The sequence below is a fragment of the Crocodylus porosus genome, unplaced genomic scaffold (genome assembly GCF_001723895.1).
Source record: "Crocodylus porosus isolate Cpor-Errol unplaced genomic scaffold, CroPor_comp1, whole genome shotgun sequence".
In the NCBI taxonomy this organism is placed as follows: domain Eukaryota; kingdom Metazoa; phylum Chordata; order Crocodylia; family Crocodylidae; genus Crocodylus; species Crocodylus porosus.
Window position 1 is genome coordinate 21,956,100 of NW_017728931.1, and position 19,095 is coordinate 21,975,194.

At 43.4% G+C, this 19,095-nt stretch overlaps 1 protein-coding gene across 2 annotated transcripts; it reads right to left on the bottom strand.

The window, feature by feature from the left end:
• Positions 1 to 1,954: 1,954 nt before the first annotated feature.
• TSPO (translocator protein) lies at positions 1,955 to 18,421 on the bottom strand. Of its 2 annotated transcripts, none has more exons than XM_019544350.1 (4): positions 18,320 to 18,421; positions 8,924 to 9,124; positions 4,393 to 4,531; positions 1,955 to 2,207 (listed from the first exon to the last, which is right to left on the bottom strand). In XM_019544350.1, exons 2-4 carry the CDS (start codon positions 9,109 to 9,111, stop codon positions 2,034 to 2,036), a joined length of 501 nt encoding a protein of 166 aa, XP_019399895.1. In that variant the 5' UTR covers positions 9,112 to 9,124; positions 18,320 to 18,421; the 3' UTR covers positions 1,955 to 2,033. The 2 variants fall into 2 exon arrangements, with proteins under 2 accessions (XP_019399895.1, XP_019399896.1); XM_019544351.1 differs by having other exon boundaries at positions 8,924 to 9,144; positions 18,320 to 18,409.
• Between the last annotated feature and the right edge of the window lie 674 nt (positions 18,422 to 19,095).

Consider the following 19,095-nt stretch of genomic DNA (forward strand, 5'->3'; position numbering starts at 1 on the left):
TTACGGCCTTGCATTGATGTTGATAAAATACAACCAGTTATTTTTACATTTGATGTAGGAAAAGCTCACCTATCCTAGAGAATGTGATTAAAGATGTTCTATATGTCCAGTATCACAACTGAGCAGCACCACATACAAGTTAATATTTCTGAGAAACTTTAAGTTACCTAATATACCTAGAGGATGTACCAGTAAGGGTAGAGGAAGCACTTCTGGGGTATCTGGCTATAAAATGCTTATCTGAAAGTGAGTAACATGAAAATTATTGTACAGCAAGTGTAAAATGTAATAGTTAAAAGGGAGAATGAGGTCTGAACTGGCAAACTAGAAAAATATCCATAAAAGCACTAATACATGCAAACAATATCTCCAGTATCCGTATCCACATCCTACTGAAACTGACGCAGCTAAGACAGGCCAGCCACCTTTCAAGAATGCCCGATACTTGCCTGCCAAAGAAAATCTACGGCAAACTGTTAAATGTAGTATGCTTTCATGGCACACCAAAGAAGCAGTACAAGGACACCCTAAAGGTGTCCCTAAAGAGTTTCGGCATTGGTCCGGAGTCACAGGAGCAAATCGCTCATGACCATCCATCCTGGAGGTCATCAGTCCTGAGCGGAGCACTGCCCTTAGAGCAGCAGTGCACAGCAGAGGCAGTGAGGAAGCACGTGGGCAGGAAAATGAAAACCTCTCATGTCCAGTCCTCACTCTCCTGCCCCTGCTGTTCAGGGCAAAGATTTTTCATGGCTTTGTGAGTACACAAAATCACCTGCATACCCATGCAACCTAGCCTCCACTCCCCTCCTCTCTCTTCTTTCCTGCTTCCTTTCTCTCTTCTGCTTCCCCTCCCCTGCTGGATGCAGTCACCTTCACTTGCAAAGGACAAACAATACATGCAAACAAGACTGGTTATAAAGGTAGCACTTGCTTGTCCCTTTTAACATTAGATAAAAAGTGTCTATCACTCATCCTTTTTACAACACAGAACCTTACATTTTAAGAAATGTCCCTGATTTGTGCTGTACTTTAAGCCTAAAATAGCAGAAAGATTTATTTTTGCTGTCTGCATGAAGCTAAGCTGAAGGAGGAGTGAATGAGTAGATAATAGGTAAGTCTTTATTTGAACATAACTAATGCACCTGAAACTAGCCATCCTTCTAGGTAGGCAGTTATCTCTGCTAATAGCCGGGAATACTATTAGTAGTTAGAGTACCTAGGACCTCTTTACACATGGCCCAGGAGTGAGGGCTTTTTAATTAGAGTATATTGCAGCAAATTGTGTAGCACAGTGCCAAAATTTGATACTGGCACTATCAAAAAGAAACAAAAACCCACCGCAAATAGCAGTGCAGCACACTACTGCAGCGTGGTACACGCAGCAACAGTGTGCTGTCAGAAATGGAGCCTGGCCAGCTAGAGCCATGCTTTGGCTGTCAGCCAGGCTCCGTGTGGCCAGATCAGCCCAAGGGGTCCCGAAACCCCAGGTAAGGCTGCAGGTGCTGCCCCCGTCTCTTACCACACCTGGGACAATTTGATGTGTTTGGAGTGTACATGCAGGGGTGTGCACTGGAGCACAAAGTAGTGGCACATGCACACCCCTGCATGTGGGGACCCATCCACAGTGAGTAAACACATCAGGCAGAATCTTCAAAAGGTTACAATGGCAGTATAGGTAGATTTTCTTTTATAATCTACTCCCAATTTTGTTTTATTGCTAACAACTAATAAAAATGCTATCTGTTCCATATTTTAATATGAAATCAGCAGCAGGAAGAACTGGGGAACAAAAAGGCAGTGCAGATTAAAACTCTTCATTTTGTTTGCTATAGGATTCACTCAAACACCTTCCTTTGCAGTTTTCTCAAGTCAACATTTTTTTTTTTTAAACAAATCTTCCTCTGTCAGTTTCTACTTAGAAGTGACTTTGTCTAACGCAGTAAGTACTCCAATGAACAGGAAAACAAATGTAAATTTATTTAAGAAGGGCTTAAACATTTCTTTGTTCTCATACTTTGTCAAAAGGTTTTGTATTAAGGTTTCTTCTTGTTTGGATTGTCTTTCCAGATGCGATAATTGAGTGCAGATGCCAGAGTTAACCAAGCTAGGTAAGGGAACATTAAGTAGGCTGATGTTTTGTTCACGTGGTACCAGGAGCTAGTTGTGGCTGTTGCAGCACCTGCAGTGAGTAGCAGAGCCACCAAACCCTGGAACAAAAGAAGTTAGTTAGTCTTCACTTACTCACTGCATTTTTCTTTGAGACTGGCCAAAATCTTTAATTTACAGTGGGAATTTTTGTGAAGATGTCTCGCAAATGATGAAAAGCAAAATGATGAAACTGTGGGCCTGGTGTACATTACTTAGGCTTGCTGGCAGAGCACAACTATGTCTGTGTCTACACTCATAGCTCTCCAGTAGCATCACACTCCCTCCTTTTGGTCAGCAGAAAAATGCTACCTCTGTGACCCTAAAGGCTTCTGCTGCTGCCAGGCAGAAAGCATGTATGGATACGCCTGCCTCTGCTGAGGTCCCTTTAGTGGCTCGGCTTTCCCAGTGTATTCCACAACAGCAGCTGTGCTGAAAGGGAGACATGCAGATCTAACTGGTACTGTGATGGCTTGTCTGGGGCAGCTTTTTGGTGTCAGAAGCAACCTCGTATAGATGAAGCCTTATAATGCCACTTGCCAACACAGGAATCAGAACTCATGGTAGATGTAATATCTTTTATTAGACCAACTAGATTTTTGCGGGGGAGGGGGGTGGAATTTTCGGGCACAAGCACCCTTCAGACATGGGAGAAAAGATTGTAAAAGTTCTACGTAGAAATGAAAGTTCATATTTCATAGAAGAGCTGAGGATTTGTACTGAGTGGAGGCTGAAGCTTCCTGTCCTCACAGTCAATTTGGAAAAGACATTGTTATCTCTTAACAAGATTGTGCTGATGCAGAGCAAAGACACTGTAATGCAATTACAGAGCAAATGCACAAAAGCAAGCATTAATGCAATATTCAGTTGGAATTTCTTAATACTTATCAACATTTAAGGTTGCATAGGAGCAAAGATGATTTGGGATTTTCTTAACTGTTTATCTTTCCTCCATGGAATCATTTATTAATCTAGAATATAACTGGGAATCTATAAAGAAATGTTTTTCAAGCAGGGTGCCTTTAGAGCTTTTTAAAGGTGCCCCCAAATTAGCACTCTTAGGTGTGTAAACATGATTCACAAGGTTAAACCCAGACATTTCAAATAGGAATTCATAGCATTAAAAACATTCTGAACTTTCATGGTTTTTCTGAGCTCACTGCAATGAAGAAACCGTTCTACTGTTTTTCCATAGTCAAAGAGTCTAAATCTAATCTCAACCATGCACTTGGTCCACTAAAAGATAACACCCAGAAAAAAATCCTTACTTTACATACTTATGTGATCCTATTACCATAATGGAAATCCTAGAAATCCATAATGTGTTTAATCCATATACTAACCCTTTCAGGAAAGGAACCATTTAAAAATAGGGATTAAAACAGGGATAGGCAATGCACATAGCACACAAAGGCATTTTTCTTGGTGCGCACGCTTGGGGTGGATGGCAGGGAAGGGGCTGGGGCCGGGGCTGCATACCAAGAAAAATGCCTTTGTGTGCTATGTGCATTGCCTATCCCTGTTCTAATCCCTATTTTTAAATGGTTCCTTTCCTGAAAGGGTTAATATATGGATTAAACACATGGATTTCTAGGATTTCCATTATAGTAATAGGATCACATAAGTATGTAAAGTAAGGATTTTTTGTGGGTGTTATCTTTTACTGGACCAAGTGCATGGTTGAGGTTAGATTTAGATAAACTTTTGAATGCAGTGCATTCGTCCTCAGGTCATCATAATTTGTTTACGTAAATAACCAGCCAAATAGTGCATAGGACTAATGTCAAAACCAAGCCCTCTCCTGACCCCATCCTCTAATCCCCCAGACTGCAGAGAATTTTTAGAGCTATCTAAAATGGAAACTTTTATTACCTGAGTAATCTCATGATAACTCCTTTATCATTAGTGTTAGTTTAAAGAATAGCTAGAATTTTATTGTGGCATAGGTGTTTACTTTTTAATCACATGAATAATAGTCTTATCAAGCAGGGGGAGAAACTGGAATCCAAAAGTGTGATGATCTGAGAGAAACTGTGTATCTTTCTCTGCAGACTGAGCATAAATGACAAGGGAATTTTACACAATTAATTTTATATGAGCTAATTTGTTTATCGAGAATACAAAACTAAGTATACTTTCAGAATAAAAAGATAGACATAAACTACAAACTTTTATTATTCGCACTTTGCAGGTGACAGTAGTAGTCTGTGACAAAAGGGTTTGATTTCAATGTTATATTGTACCTACCCATCCTGTTTTGTGAGCCCCAAAAAAGATAGGAGTCCATGACCAGTTTAATGCCAGCTGCCCTGCATATAGTCCAAGTGGAACCAATGACTTTTTATTGAAGCCTCCCAACTCTTTCCACACCAGATAAGAACCATACCTGAATAAAATGAATGTGAGAATGTGTTTCTGACAGCTATACAAGTAGATAGCCATAAACAAACATGTCACATATTTTGTCAACATAAGTAAGGCAGATAAATTTCCTAGCATCCAAGTGAGTGAGAAGCATAAATTCTATTTTCAAAAACAGACACTTTCAGGAGGCTGCTAAGAGACTTCTGAAGATATGATAAAGGAACTGAAGTCATATAGGGTTAGTCTAGATCAGGGGCAGGCAATTATTTTGGGCAGGGGGCTGCTTACACAGTTTTGGCAAGCTGTCAAGGGCCCCTTGGTCACCATCTTGGGACCAATGTCCCAAGGCCAGAACTGATGGGACCCAGAGCAGGGTGCAGGTTGGCAGGGACCTGTGGAACTGGGCTAGGCTGCACCAGCAGGGAGAGCGGGAAGCTGGCCTGGCTCCATAGAGCCCCTGCTGACCAGCACCCTGTACCCCTGCTACTCTGGGCCCCACCAGCGCTGGTCCCAGGACATGGTGCAGGCCCTGTGCCCTTGCACCTGCTGACTCCCACTGTCCCCCCAGCCCTGTGGTACTGGCAGGGGGCAGCATACAGCCGCAACCCCCTGCTCCATGGCAGGGAAGGAGCTGGTACAGAGTGCAGGGAAAAGCAGCCCCTCGCCCACCCTGTGGCCACCACCCTGTGCTGCAGTGGCGCTCAGTCCACACAGGGCTGTCCCGAGCATACACAGACAGCCCCATGTGGGCTGGGAGCGGCTGCAGCACAGGGCACTAGCTGCGGGGCAGGCGACGGGCCACTTTTCTCAGCACCAGCTTGTAACTCGGCCCCGCTGCTAGTCTGGGCCATGCTGGCTCTGGGCTCACCTGTTGGGGCTGTGCCGCAGCAACAACAGCTATGGCCCCTCCCCTTGCTGCGCTGGGCAGTGTTTGCTACTGGTGCCCGCCTGGAGCTCCCATGCTGGGCAGCCCAGAGCCACGGTGGCAGTCTCACTGCAGCCTACCATGGCATGACTTCCTCCGGGCGGGCAGCAGCAGCAAACGCTGCCTAGTGTGGCAAGCAGGGGGGCTGCAGCTGCTGCCACCACGGCACAGCCCCAATGGGGAGCCCAGAGCCAGTGCAGGGCCCAGGGTGGCAGCAGGGCCGGTTTACAAGCTGGTACTGAGTGCAGGGAAAAGCGGCCCCTTGCCCACCCCATGGCCAGTGCCACTCGCAGCCCTCCTGGGCTCCCTGTACCTGCTCAGGACAGCCCCACAATGGGCTGCAAGTGGCTGCAGCACAGAGCACCAGCCACGGGGTGGGTGAGGGGCCGCTTTTCGACACACTCCGCACCAGCTCCTTCCCTGCTCTTCCCCGCATCCCCCTTACCTGAGCTTCCCATGCCGGGGCAGCCACATGGTCCCAGGCCTGCTGTTGCAAGAGCCTGCCAAGCTTCCCCTGGGTCCTACTGTCCCTGGTTCCTGTGATTTTTGACAGGAACCAAGGACAGATGCATTTTAATTTTCAAAAAAATTTTAAGCACCCCGTGGGCCGGACAGAATGGCCTCACAGGCCAGATTGGACAGGAAGCATAAAGCAAAGCAGCAGATGGAGCAGGTAAAGGGGACCAGAGTGGCACTAAGAGAAGGTGTAGAGCTAATTTGGGGCATTCCTGCCAAAATGCTTGGTCCCTACTGATCTAAGCTACCTCTGCCGCAGTCTTAGAAGTATTGCCCAACCACTTCCATCCTACACGCATCAAACCTGGAAATAAGGTGATAAAGTCAGTCTGGGGTTGCTGCCTCCTCCTTTTCCCTTCCTGCTGCTGTTCTCAGGCCCAGAGACATAAATCTTAAGACTGACAGCTGGGGATACCAAGCCTCCCAAAAGCAACCAAGAGTCACGGTGCCTTGTCTACCCTGAGCTGGGTGTTAATTTGAAGGTTGAATTTAATGAGTAGGGCCAAATGAGAGAGGGACCTACTTGATTTTGGTAGATCATGGTAAAGTGTTGTTTAAAGAATTTCTGTTTTTTGAGTTATTGGGGTGTTTTTTTAATTGTTAAAGGAAGGTATGGAATAACCAGGAACTGAGGCTGAGATGAGAAAAAAAAAATGAGGAGCATGCCAAATCAGTGGTGAATATAGATTGAGATTGCATTTGTATAGATGGCAGTGATTTTCATCCTAATGTTTTGATGTCAGAAGGGAAAAGGCAGTAAAGAGAGATCAAAATAATATCTTCCAGAACATATATATTCTGGGAAATCTTCAAAGTAGAAAGTCAGAACCAAATTTTCAAGGATTTGGTAGGGAGATAAGAACTCATAGTTTATCTTTGTACTGGAAGAACCTCTATTTGAGCACATTCAGCATATAAATCTATTCATGTAACTGCTTTAGAACTTACTCTTTTTAGTTCTTCTTTCAGTGTTAGCAGATGCTTGACATCAGGGTCAAAAGACTGTTTCCCAAAAGGGCATTCATTCCCCTCTGTTAGTAAAAAGCTGGCATGGAGTCGTAGCAATATAAAAATCTGTGTTCTAGGTGAGAATGTGAATCTAGCTGTATACCAAGTTGGGCAGTAGATGTCAGTAAAGCTGCGTTGCAGGATAACTGCATGAATTCTAATCTGGTTACTGATGTCTTTCAAATTCACCATGTTTTCAAACATTCTGAATTTAATTGTTTAGCAGCAGGCACATCTCTCACGTGTGACTTTATTCACATGGGATATGAGAGGGGTTTTTTAATTTATAAAGGAATTAATCTTCTATATTGACTATGTCTCTTCTTGCTTCACAAATTTCAAGCTTCCTTCAACCAGGTCCCTGTCAAATATGAATGACATATTTAGCTGCAACTAAAGAAGAGCCTCACCATTTTCTCACTAGGAGGCGCTTAAATGCAGTGTTTTAAAAACTAGGGCAAGCATTTGAAATTGTTTACAGGTCTTTGCCTTCTAGCTCTTTGCTTTTTATGCCTTACTGTTTCTGAGTTAACTGGCTCTGCAAATCTGGTTATGCTGCTGTGGTTCTACAGCTGATGAACAGAGCTCACGTGCACCACACAGAGATAACATTAAGTTTTTCAGCAAACTTGTAAAATATACTTCGCAGCTAGCTCCTCAGATATGAAATTCCTAGAGTGCTAGTGTTTTGCTAGATAATATTTAAAAAAGTGTGTAGGATGGCACAATCCCAAGAATCTTGTGTACATGTTAAAGGCCAGTAAAGGAACAGGGTTTACCAGGCTGTCTGGGGAACTGCCATGCTTCTTGAGCATGCAGAATAGAACTTTATAGGTGCATCTACATGTCGCCCTAGGGCAACATAGCAGTGCGCTACAGCATGCTATGGTGACATCATGATCACATAGGTCTACACATGATCACTAGCTACATCACTGTAGCTGCACTATTGTGTACCACTGTGGTGACGTAACAGGGAAATCTAAGCATGCACCACCCATACGGTGCAGTATGGGCAGTTACTGTACCGTGTTTTAGTACTTCCAAAAGGAAGTACTAAAGACAGCACAGTAACAACACTTCTGTACAGTGGCGTGTAGATACACTCTATGAGTAGGACTTGTCCATGGAGAGGAAATGTTCAGAGCTACCTCTGGTGCATGGAGATGACCCATCCTCAATAAGAGGCATTAACCAAGTCCAACTGCCACAAATCACACCTATTCTGGTGAGGTTTTTCCAGAATATGAACCACTTTCAAACCTTATTCTTCAAAATGGTATGGTTGGAATGATGTTGTTACCATGACCGTCTAGGAAATATATAAGAGGCAAGGGCCTTTTGGGTGATATCTCGGATAGGACCAATAATTATTTTTATTGCTTGTCCAACAAAAGATACCACCCTAAAAAAATCCTTGTACTCTTAAAAATGTTAGTCAAACCACCTGGTATATAGTGAGAAGCCCAGACACTATCACTTGCTGCTTATACAGTTGATTTGAAGGAAGCCATATGATAGCTTTTCCACAGAAAAGCAATCCAGTCTTTTTTTTTTTCTGTTATTCAGCTTTTCATCAAAGAGGGTTTTTTGATTGTGCTTTGGTTTCAGTGCTAACTAGATAATATCACTAATGGAATGGAACAAAATATTTATGACCCCAGCTGACTTCCTGCCCTTTGGGCAGGGGGCTGGACTCGATGATCTCCCGAGGTCCCTTCCAGCTCTAAGGTCTATGAAATCTATGAAAAACTGTATTTGCACAAGAAAAGAAAGAGGAGAGAATGAAGAATAAATGTTTTCGCTCAATCTGAGCCTTCAAGAGGCCGAGAAGCGATTTAGGTATACAATAACACAGCTTTCTAACTTATGCAACATAATTCAACATACCAGTCTAGCATTCCTAATGTACACTAAGTAACTACCAGAGAAGTTAAGTGTTTATATTCCATCTGAAAGACGTACCCCATCGATGTGTAGAGAGTTCCCCAGACTGGAGCGAACATCCAATTAGGTGGACACCAGGATGGCTTCTCTAGGTATTCATACCATCCGTGGATTTCTCTATCTGTTATCAAGCCTCCTAATATCCCTCCTACATGAGGCAGAAGTGTGAAACCAACACCTGGAGCCCATGCTGATACAGTGTCCATTGTGACTTTGAATCTGAAACAAACCCCAAACACCTGAATGTTAATTTGAAAAAAAAAAGTTATTTCAAGTAAAACTAGAAAAAGACTCCATTTAAACAGACATTTTAATTATAATTCTAATAGGCATGATCAAAATCCTAGTTAGGAGGTAACCATGTCCAGCCCACTATTGCCCTGTGGGCCTTTAGAAAAATCAGTAAAAGGAAGAAAGTTTCAGGTTTCCCCACAAAAAATGTCCCTGCAGATAAAAAAGTGTGAGAGAGAATACAGCAGGAAATAAAACGGTAAAAAAAAATAACAGCAAGTAAAGGAGATGAGAAATGCAAATTGAAATAAGGGTCATGCTTAAGTTTCACACATGGGCATGGAAAGTGAGGAGGGAAAGAAAGAGAGAAGAGAAAGATCAAAAAAGGGCTAAATTCTAGGAAAAAACCTTACCTAGGAATAGTTCAGGGCCAGTCCTGAGTTTTCCCACTGCACAATTTCTTGCAAAGTAGAATAGATAGAAGTCTGGAAGTAAACTGTAAATGGACCCATCCAGTTCTTCACTGCCATAGAACTTTTTATCACCTGCTCTCATACCAATGGGATGGTCTGGACAGGAATGATCCTGCCTCAGAGAAGGGGTTGGACTAGATGACCTCTGGGGCTAAGTACAGACAGTCTAAAAGTCTGAGGCTGCACTGATTTAGTCTTTTTGCAGGTTAGTCCAAACTGCAGAGATTAAATTGAAACAGAAGTGAATAGACATTTACCTTTGATTCAGAAAATGCAGCCACATGCCAGAACCAGCAGGTACTAGAGCACGGTTCTCTGGTATGTAGCCAGAATGTGCTGTGTGTTCACTTCCTCTTCCTGCTGACCCCAAGGTCTCTGGCACTTCCAGAATCACAGCATCAAGACTCTACAGCTTGCTTATCACTTCATCTTCCTGCTTCCAGGTGCTTCTGGGATTTGTAGTCCACAGTTGCAGCCAACAGTAAGTTTGAGCAGGGGGAGGGGAGTTTAACCCCCCTCCCTGGCCCCATACTCCAGCTGGGGTTTGCCTTGGGGGACACTCCTCCCCTGCAGATTGGATTGCATTCCCAGCTGGGCTTACCTCGCCCTTGTTGGACAGCCCTCAGTGCTCCAGCTAGGGAACAAAGGGGCAGGGCCAGCCCTGTTCTCTGGGGCAGACAGCCCAGTCCATCCCAGGGCTGAAAAGCATGCTGGGATACTGGGGGGACTGTGATTTAACCTGAACCAGGAGGGTACAGAAATTTCATAAACCGGTTTGACCCAAATCAGTTAAGTCTGATACTACATTCAACCAGGTTTATCTTATACCATTTTCAGCCATTTTCAAACTGGTTTATGAACACTCAGCTTCTGTTCTGTTACAGGTTTAAACCAGTTTCTGATCACTTAAGCAGGTTTATGTGTAACTTCTGTTCCTAGCCTGGAGCTCCATTCCAGCCCTACTTCTCTCTGACACCTAATTTTGATTTTGCCCTATTGTCTGTTCAAATAGGGCAAAATCAAAAACAAGTACGTATTTAGATGTATAATAGTTTTTTATGTACTTTTCATTGAACACCCAGTAAATATTTCCAAAGTAACAAAGTTGCAAAGCATATAAAACAATGTTAGCTCTGATTTGTCACAGTAGTAAAATATTTTATTGAATATAATTTGAATGACTGATGTTTGGTGTCCTAAAATTGCTGTTTAACTGTGACATAGCAACCAAGTCAGGTCATCTTTTTTTAGTGTTATTGTTGTTGAATTTGATAGTTTGATCTTCACATTATTTTTGCAAATATTCCAGCACAAAGTTAAAAGATCAGCAGTGGTTGTAACTAAAGTGATAGCAAGAAATGAAAGATTATGTGGCAGAGCTGGGTCCATTAACTGTTTACTTTCTAGATTTACTAATATTTCGGGAGTATACAGAAGTTGTAGGACTTCACAACTGTCCAGTGGTTTGTCAACGTGTGCTGAGCTTCACAGACATTTTGAATCTTAACAATTGTCCTTTAATGATAAACATGGGCCGGCAGCATGGGAATGCAGTCAGGAAGGCCACAGATGCATCTCAAGAAGGTCCAAGGAGGTGATCCTCCCCCACTGGTCAGGCTGCAGCTGGAGTACTGCGTCCAGTTATGGGCGCCGCACTTTAAGAGGAATGTGGACAACATGGAGAGGGTCCAGAGGAGGGCCACTCGCATGATCAGGAGAGGCTACAGGACCTGAACCTGTTCAGCCTCTACAAGAGAAGGCTGAGGGGGGATCTAGTGGCTTGTTACAAACTAGTCAGGGGGGACCAGCAGGCACTGGGGAAGTCCTTGTTCCCCCGAGCACTGCCAGGAGTGACCAGGAATAACGGTCACAAGCTAGATTTAGGCTAGATATCAGGAGGCGCTACTTCATGGTCAGGGCGGCTAGGATCTGGAACCAACTTCCAAGAGAAGTGGTGCTGGCTCCTACCCTGGGAGTCTTTAAGAGGAGGTTAGATGCACACCTTGCTGGGGTCGTTTGACCCCAGTACTCTTTCCTGCCATGGCAGGGGGTCCCTTCCGACCCTAGAAACTATGAAATGATTGTTTTGATTCAGGATTTTGCCCTGAGTTTTTTGGGATGTTTTAAAGTGCCAAAAGCTTAGCTTGGAATGGTTTACAGAAAGAGAAACCTGATCCTCAAAAGACCATCAGAGTTGGGGCTTCCCTTGCTTAGATTATAGGAGGTCTAAAGCATATGGAAAGATATAAGACGATTTGGCAGAAGACACTGGAGGAAAATGCCTCTTGATACCTCCCTTGATACCTCCCTTTTCATATCCACTTCCCCCTCTCTTCCATGTCCTACCATTCTCTTTGGTCTTCCCAAGCACCATTCTGCTGAGAGTATGCTTCTTTTCATATATACCTGTATGTCCAACCCATTTCCCTCCTCCTCCTGTACTTGCTCCACAGTTTCCTGCTTATTCATTACCAGCCCCTTCATCTCTGGCAATTGAAGCAGCACAGCCTGATTTAAAATTTAATTGTTTGAATGTGTTTTTAAACTTGTTTGGGATACTCCCAGGGGATAAATGTTTACTAGTGTACTTTCAGCTGGAGCTAGCAGGCCCGGAGAAATGAGGCAAACAGAACAATATGTCTGTGCAGGGTATCTCTCAATCTTGGTCTAACGCATGGAAATCCAGAACTAGAGTTTTCTTCCTCCTCCTGGTCCACTTCTTTCTTAAAACGAAAGTATGGGAACAACTATGTATAGTAACCAACATTTCCTTCAAAGTCTCTTTTAAAATGCAAAGCAGGAATTCCTCTGCTAAAGGAAGGCAGCTAAAGGATGGCAGTCAGCTTCCTCTTCCTGCCAAAATAAGAGTGTTTCTTGATTGTTCTCTTTCCTTGCTTAAGGAGGTCAAGAGAGAACTGTTTCTTCCTATGCCTAGTCTTTATATCTCTGCCCTAATGGAAGCGCTAGCTGACCCTTTTCTTGTATTCCTTCATTGGGTTTGTACTGCTGTCCCAAAATATTTACATTATTTATTTTTGCTATCCTGTCACTAACTCTCCAGTCTTCCAGATTTAAAAACACTATAGGAAACTTTTCAGCTGAACCATCAAAACAAGCAATGTTTGTGTCTGTAGACCCAGATGTTTTAGGAATAATGAGGAGTCCTATATCAAAATAATAATTTTGGGGGTTTTTATGGCTGCCCACTCAGTTGTCTCTCTTCCCCTCCCCATACTATGTGTGTGTATGTGCGCATGCATGTAGAGATGCACACACTCAATCCACAAACACTCTCACACACATTTATAACATAAAGCCAATTCCAAAATGTAACTGAGTCACTAACATTAATTGCGGAGTCTGAGTTTGTCTCAGATGTCTCTTATTTCATGTGCTGTCCATGTCTGATCCTCCTCCTTAAGGCATATATACATATTGCCCTATGGCGACATTATTATACTGTGCTTTAGTAGTTCCTTTTGGAAGTAGTACTTTTGGAAGTACTAAAGCACAGCACAGTAACCAGTGACTGGTTGCATCCTGAGGGACAGCCAGCATGGGTTTGTTGCAGGTAGATCTTGCCTGACCAATCCCATCTCCTATGGCCAGGTCACATATCACCTGGACAAGGGAGGAGAGATTGACACCATATATCTGGACTACAAAAAGCCTTTGATCTGGTGTCCCATAATCTCCTCATGGGAAAATTGGCACACTGCAACCTTGGCTACATCACAGTCTGATGGGTGGGGAATTGGCTCCAAGGTCGGACTCAGAGAGTGGTAATCAACGGAAGTGAATCATCATGGTGCTCCATGACTGGTGGTGTCCCCCAAGGCTCCGTCCTTGAACCTGTACTCTTTAACATCTTTATTAACACTGTGGATCTTGGTGTCAGAAGCGGATTGGCCAAGTTCTCTGATGACACCAAACTTTAGGGTGAAGCATTCACAGGATAGGTTGGTGATCCAAGCCGACCTTGACAGGCTTAGAAAATAGGCAGATAAAAGCTGATGACATTCAATACAGAAAAATGCAAGGTACTCCACCACAGGAGAAAAAACCCACATCATGCTCCACAGCAGAAAGGGACTTGGGGGTCATGACTGATCACAAAATGACCACGAGCCACCAATGCGATGTCATAGCTGGTAAAGCAAACAAAACTCTGGCTTGCATCCATAGATGCTTCTTAAGCAAATCTCAAGATGTCATCCTCCTGCTGTGCTCAGCCTTGGTGAGGCCACAGCTGGAGTACTGCATCCAATTCTGGGCTCCACAGTTTAAAAAGGATGCGGAAAAGCTTGAGAGAGTCCAGAGGAGAGCCACGTGCATGATTAGAGGGCAAGAGAACAGGCCGTAAGACGAAAGGCTGAGAGCCATGGGCATGGGTGACTGGTGCCTCTTGAATCAGGGGGGCATGTGCCTCCTGGAATAGAGTTTAGAGGTGGTGCAAGCACCTACTCTGGACTCTGTTAAGAAACATTTGAATGCCTATCTTGCTGGAATCCTTTGACCCTAGCTGACTTTGTGCCCCTGGGGCAAGGGGCTGGACTTGATGATCTTCTGAGGTCCCTTCTAGCCCTAATGTCTGAAATGTATTAAATCTATGAAACTACCCCATACTGTGCTGTATGTGTAGCACAGGGTTATTTTTAGCCACTACTTTGCCATAGTGGCACACTATAATGAAGGAGCACACCACTATGCAAAGTAGCTGTCTGTCATGTGAACACTACAGTGCCGTAGCACATCATTACATTCCGTACATTCCATAGTGTGTTGTGTAGACCTCATAGGGTTAACAGAGATGCTATACTATTATTGGGATTTTCATATTGGCTCACCAAGACACTAAATTCATACTGCTCTTTTCTAGGAATATATATCCAACCCAGAATATATATAATTCCAAACATCAATACCAGGGAAAATTTCTAAAGTTTTTTTTTTTCTGTTTACTACTCCCCAGCTCCCCCCAATAATGTAATAAAGTAGTAACATCCCAAATAAGTTCCACCTGAAATCAGATGCATAATACAAAATTTTGGGGAGAATGGTGGTGACTTCTTTTTGATGGTCCTAGAGGAGCAGAAGTTTGAAAATAGGGTTTGTACAGAGAAGTCAATATGGGGTGACTACTGCTGCTCATAATTCAGGAGGAATGGTGACACTGACTGTATGCAAACAGTTTTCAAAACACACAATTAAAAAACGTGTTTCACTGATATTTCACGTACAGTAATCCTAGGAATAGTAAGGAAATTTTTCAGAAAACGTGATTGTATTTCTTAAGGACAAAAGGAGTACAGTAGAATATTATAATAGTATATAATATATTGAATATATTAAAACACACTAAGTTCATACTGTTCTTTTCTGGGTCAACCCAACTTCCATAATAACATCCTCATTTCTGGTCACTTCAATGCCATGCTTCATTAGCAATAAACCACTCCAGGATATGCATGGCTAGTATGTTACTGGCGCAACTGTCCTAACAGGTTGAAAGGACTTTGTCCTCAGCCTTTCTAAACATGGGAGATATGCATCGGTGACTTAATGAACAACCTGCTGTGGGCCTCTTCTTTAGCAAAGAGTGCCTGAAAAGGGGTATGTTAATCCATGTCATCAATTTTATACTTGATTGTAACAGAAATCTGAAGTGACTGAGTCTTACTGGACCTGGAACAAGTGGCTGGTAATCCCATCCCTAAGTACTTGACAGAATGTTTGTATTGGTGCTGCTAATAATAGTAATATTAAACCCAACCTAACAGTAATATTTCTCTCTTCACCCACTGAACAAAGATAAGTAATTTAACTGAAAGGGTGGTATGCATTAGAGATGTACTTACTGCTTGGGTGGAAGGCTTAAATTAGTTCTGAATTTAGTTCTGAATGTGATGTTAGCCTTATCTCACTGAACATTAGGGTAAAGAAACTAAACTGCTCTCTGCATTGAGTAGAGAACTAGCAAGATTCTGACTCTGGAAATGCATTTATAGTAGTGTGCAATATTTATGTTTATTCAATGACATTTTGTACTAGCTAGACCTTTTCAGAGCAGTCTTCCTTCCTAGATAAGAGTTGTACTAAACCATACCTGGAGGTTATAAATGCATGAATCACTATAGCAAGACCTCCATCTGGTAAACTGAAGTGCAACCTCCTGCTAGGCCCCAAACAGAAATAACCATGCTAGCAAAAGCCAACTATTTGTTGTCCAGTAGCAGGGAAAAGTCCATAGCTGTGAAGTGGCTTAATGGGAAGACAAATGCTCTTGATAGTAAGAGATAGTCTCAAAGAAGCAAATAATTCAGTGTGTTTTCCTGTTTCACCTCAGTCTGGTACAGGCTCTTTACCTGCTGTCCTGTTTTAACTCAGCATTAGGAAAAATGATGCAATTTTACACATGGACAAAAGTACTTGGAGCAGGATGCCATACTGCTGTTGATTTCATCCATATTATTTCACTACCTCTCCCAATTACTTTACATATGATAAAATGCAGAGAAGACTAAGTCCTGTAGGATTTCACAACAGAGGGTTCTGGAGGGAGAATTATATTTATACAAAAATAACCTTCTCTAATTGGTCTAACAGGTCCAGCCAGTATCATTACTTGCCTTTCTGATTCATTGTTATTCCACTGTGTTAAGGAACCTAAATCTTTTCAACTTATTTGTGAACTCTGACTCACTGTTAGGCCATTGTTTCATAACACCGAAGTAATGCAAACTGACTATGCAAGTGCAAATGCAGCTTGCAAATGTTCACTTCTCTTGCTTGTAATCTCTCCATTGTGTGCTGGATTTAATTAAATGTATTTCACCCCAGCCTTTTAAAAATGTATTCCATTTAATTGCCTCCAATCACTTAAGAAATCTGTTAGGTTGGAAATCCAATTGCAACTCCAGAAGTAGTGGTCATAAAAAATCTGAAGAAATACCATTTTTTAAGAAGTAAGATTGATCCATTAACAAAGAAATATCAGTTATTTTTTTTAATCCTGCATACAGCAAATATCTACAATAAGAGATTTGAGATGTACAGTGGAGTCATTTAAGGTCACCACAAGATCAAATGAAAGAGGAAGTGGGGCAAAGCAAATAAATGACACCACTGAGTTAATAGGATTCCATTCATCCATGGGGTGGGGGGCACCTCCAGGTATTCCTCCCTAATAGAACAATTCTAATTGAATTCATGTGCCATCCCCAGAAACTTAATCAATGTATCTTTCTTGGGTGTGCTTCTTGCAAATTCCTATCTCCTCTGTTCATGCACAGAGCTTCTGGCTTGCAAGAAGTCAGCTCTTTAGTAGAAGAGCTCTGGGCTTGGTGCAGCTGCTTGCAGCCAGGAGTGTATTGCAAAATTCTCCAAACACATTGAGCTTCCTGTGGTAGCACTCCGTCCTTCACTCCATGTGATATGGAAACAAGCATTTGAATTGCTATAAATTTTCTTGGGGCAGGTTTTCTACCCTCCTGACTAGGGTCCAAGTTCCAGACCCATCTCAGACAAGGGGGGGTCACTAACTACAGCTTCCCAAGTGACTGATTACGCAAGTGTAAATGCAGCTTGCAAATGTTCACCTCTCTTGCTTGTAATCTCTCCGTTGTGTGCTGGATTTAATTAAATGTATTTCATCCCAGCCTTTTAAAAATGTATTCCATTTAATTGCCTCCAATCAGTTAAGAAATCTGCTAGGTTGGAAATCCAATTGCAACTCCAGAAGTAATGGTCATTAAAATCTGAAGAAAGATTTATGCAACTTGAAGAGAAACCAGAGTATATACACTATATTTAGGTTCAAGAAGGATTTTTACCCCCTGGTCAGGCAGGGGGGTGCACTCCCTCCCAGCCCTGCTTCTCTAAGATAACTAGCAGTCTCTTGGGCAGCCTGCAGGCATGTTCCTGGCAATACTGGAAAGAGAAAATGAAACTACACTTCTGGCTCTTCGAAGGCTTAAGATGGCGAGGACAGACCCCACCCAAGCCCTGTGGACTACTGATTCAGCAGGTCCATCGTTCTCCCGCGTTCCAGCTCCTGGCTCCCCATCGTGACAAGCCTCCTAACCCACCCTGCACCTTCGTACAACAGCATTTCCACCCCTGAGGCTAGAGGGGAACAGGAGCAGGAAGGGGACAAAAGCCTAACACTTGTCACGTGGACAAATTAAGGGGAAGTTCAGGGAGGAACTAAGCTCTCCCCCCCCCCCAGACAAGAGCCCCCCTGTAAAATTTGAAAATCATAAGGGGGGGGGGTCGCCAACCAGAACGCTCCTTCACTCAGGTGGACTTGTTAATCAATGAACCGTTTACATTTTTTTGCAGACCCCCCGCCAAGAGTAGGGTTGCCAAACCTCCAGGATTGCCCTGGAGTCTCCTGGAATTAGACATAAATCTCCAGGAGACTTCTGAGAATCACCTGGGAGATCAATGCTGCGGCATTCATTAAATGTTTAATCTGATTTATAGCCCAGTGAGTTTTTAAAATGTAATAGTAATGAGCATTTGCCTTCCTGATGTAATGTCTACGTCCTGTGTAAACCTCCCGGAAGAGATACGAAGAGAGCTGGCAAACCTACCCAAGAGTCAAACTGTCATTCAAAAACCCTGCATGGGCCCACTGTGCCGGGTGGGTGCATGGAGACCCTCCCCGCCCCTCATACACTCCGCTGCCCTGATCACCCCGGAAACCCACCTCTCCCGCTGGGGGCACTGTGAAGCTTCCGCTGCCCGCACAGCCACACCAGGCTGCTGCCGCCGCCGCCGCCTCCGGGAAACAGCAGGAAGGCGGGAGTGTGCTGCCAAAGCCACTCCTACACACAGCCACAGGCCCTCCCCAGGAGGAGGGGAAGGGAGGGAACGAGGGAGGAAAGCGGGGAGCCTGCACTGGATGTGTAGTGGCTGCTGGGTCTGCAGGGGGCTGGAGAGAAGGCGCTCTGAGCTGGCACTGGAGTCGGGTTGGAGCTTGGTGGGCTGCTGCCTTTTCCACCTGTTAGGTATATAAGGAGCACTAAGGCTCTCACTCCTCTGCCAGCTGCCCAAATTCTTGATTTTGTAATCAGACAAGGTTCTTTGGGTAGATGTCATATCTTTTATTAGACCAACTAAGTAGTTGGAAATACCATTCTTTGCAAGTTTTCAGGTACAAACACCCTTCTTCAGGCAAGAGAAAGTTAATAGTGTGCTCTCCTGGGTAGATTTTGTAATCTGTCTTCATGGGACCCTTAAGGCTAATAAAACTCCAGTTGACACTAGCACTGGTGTTGATTCATCACATCTAGTTGCTTCTTTGGGCCTCCCTATTAACTAAGGGGAAAAGAGAGTGATGACTCTCATATTAAAAAGAGACAGAAAAGAAAATCGTGACAGAACAAAAAAAATACATAAAAAATGCCTGCCTAAGCAGCAGGCAGCTAATGAAAGGGAAATCAAAAGAACAGCTGCCTCCAGATATTATTTTCAGTCAGGGTT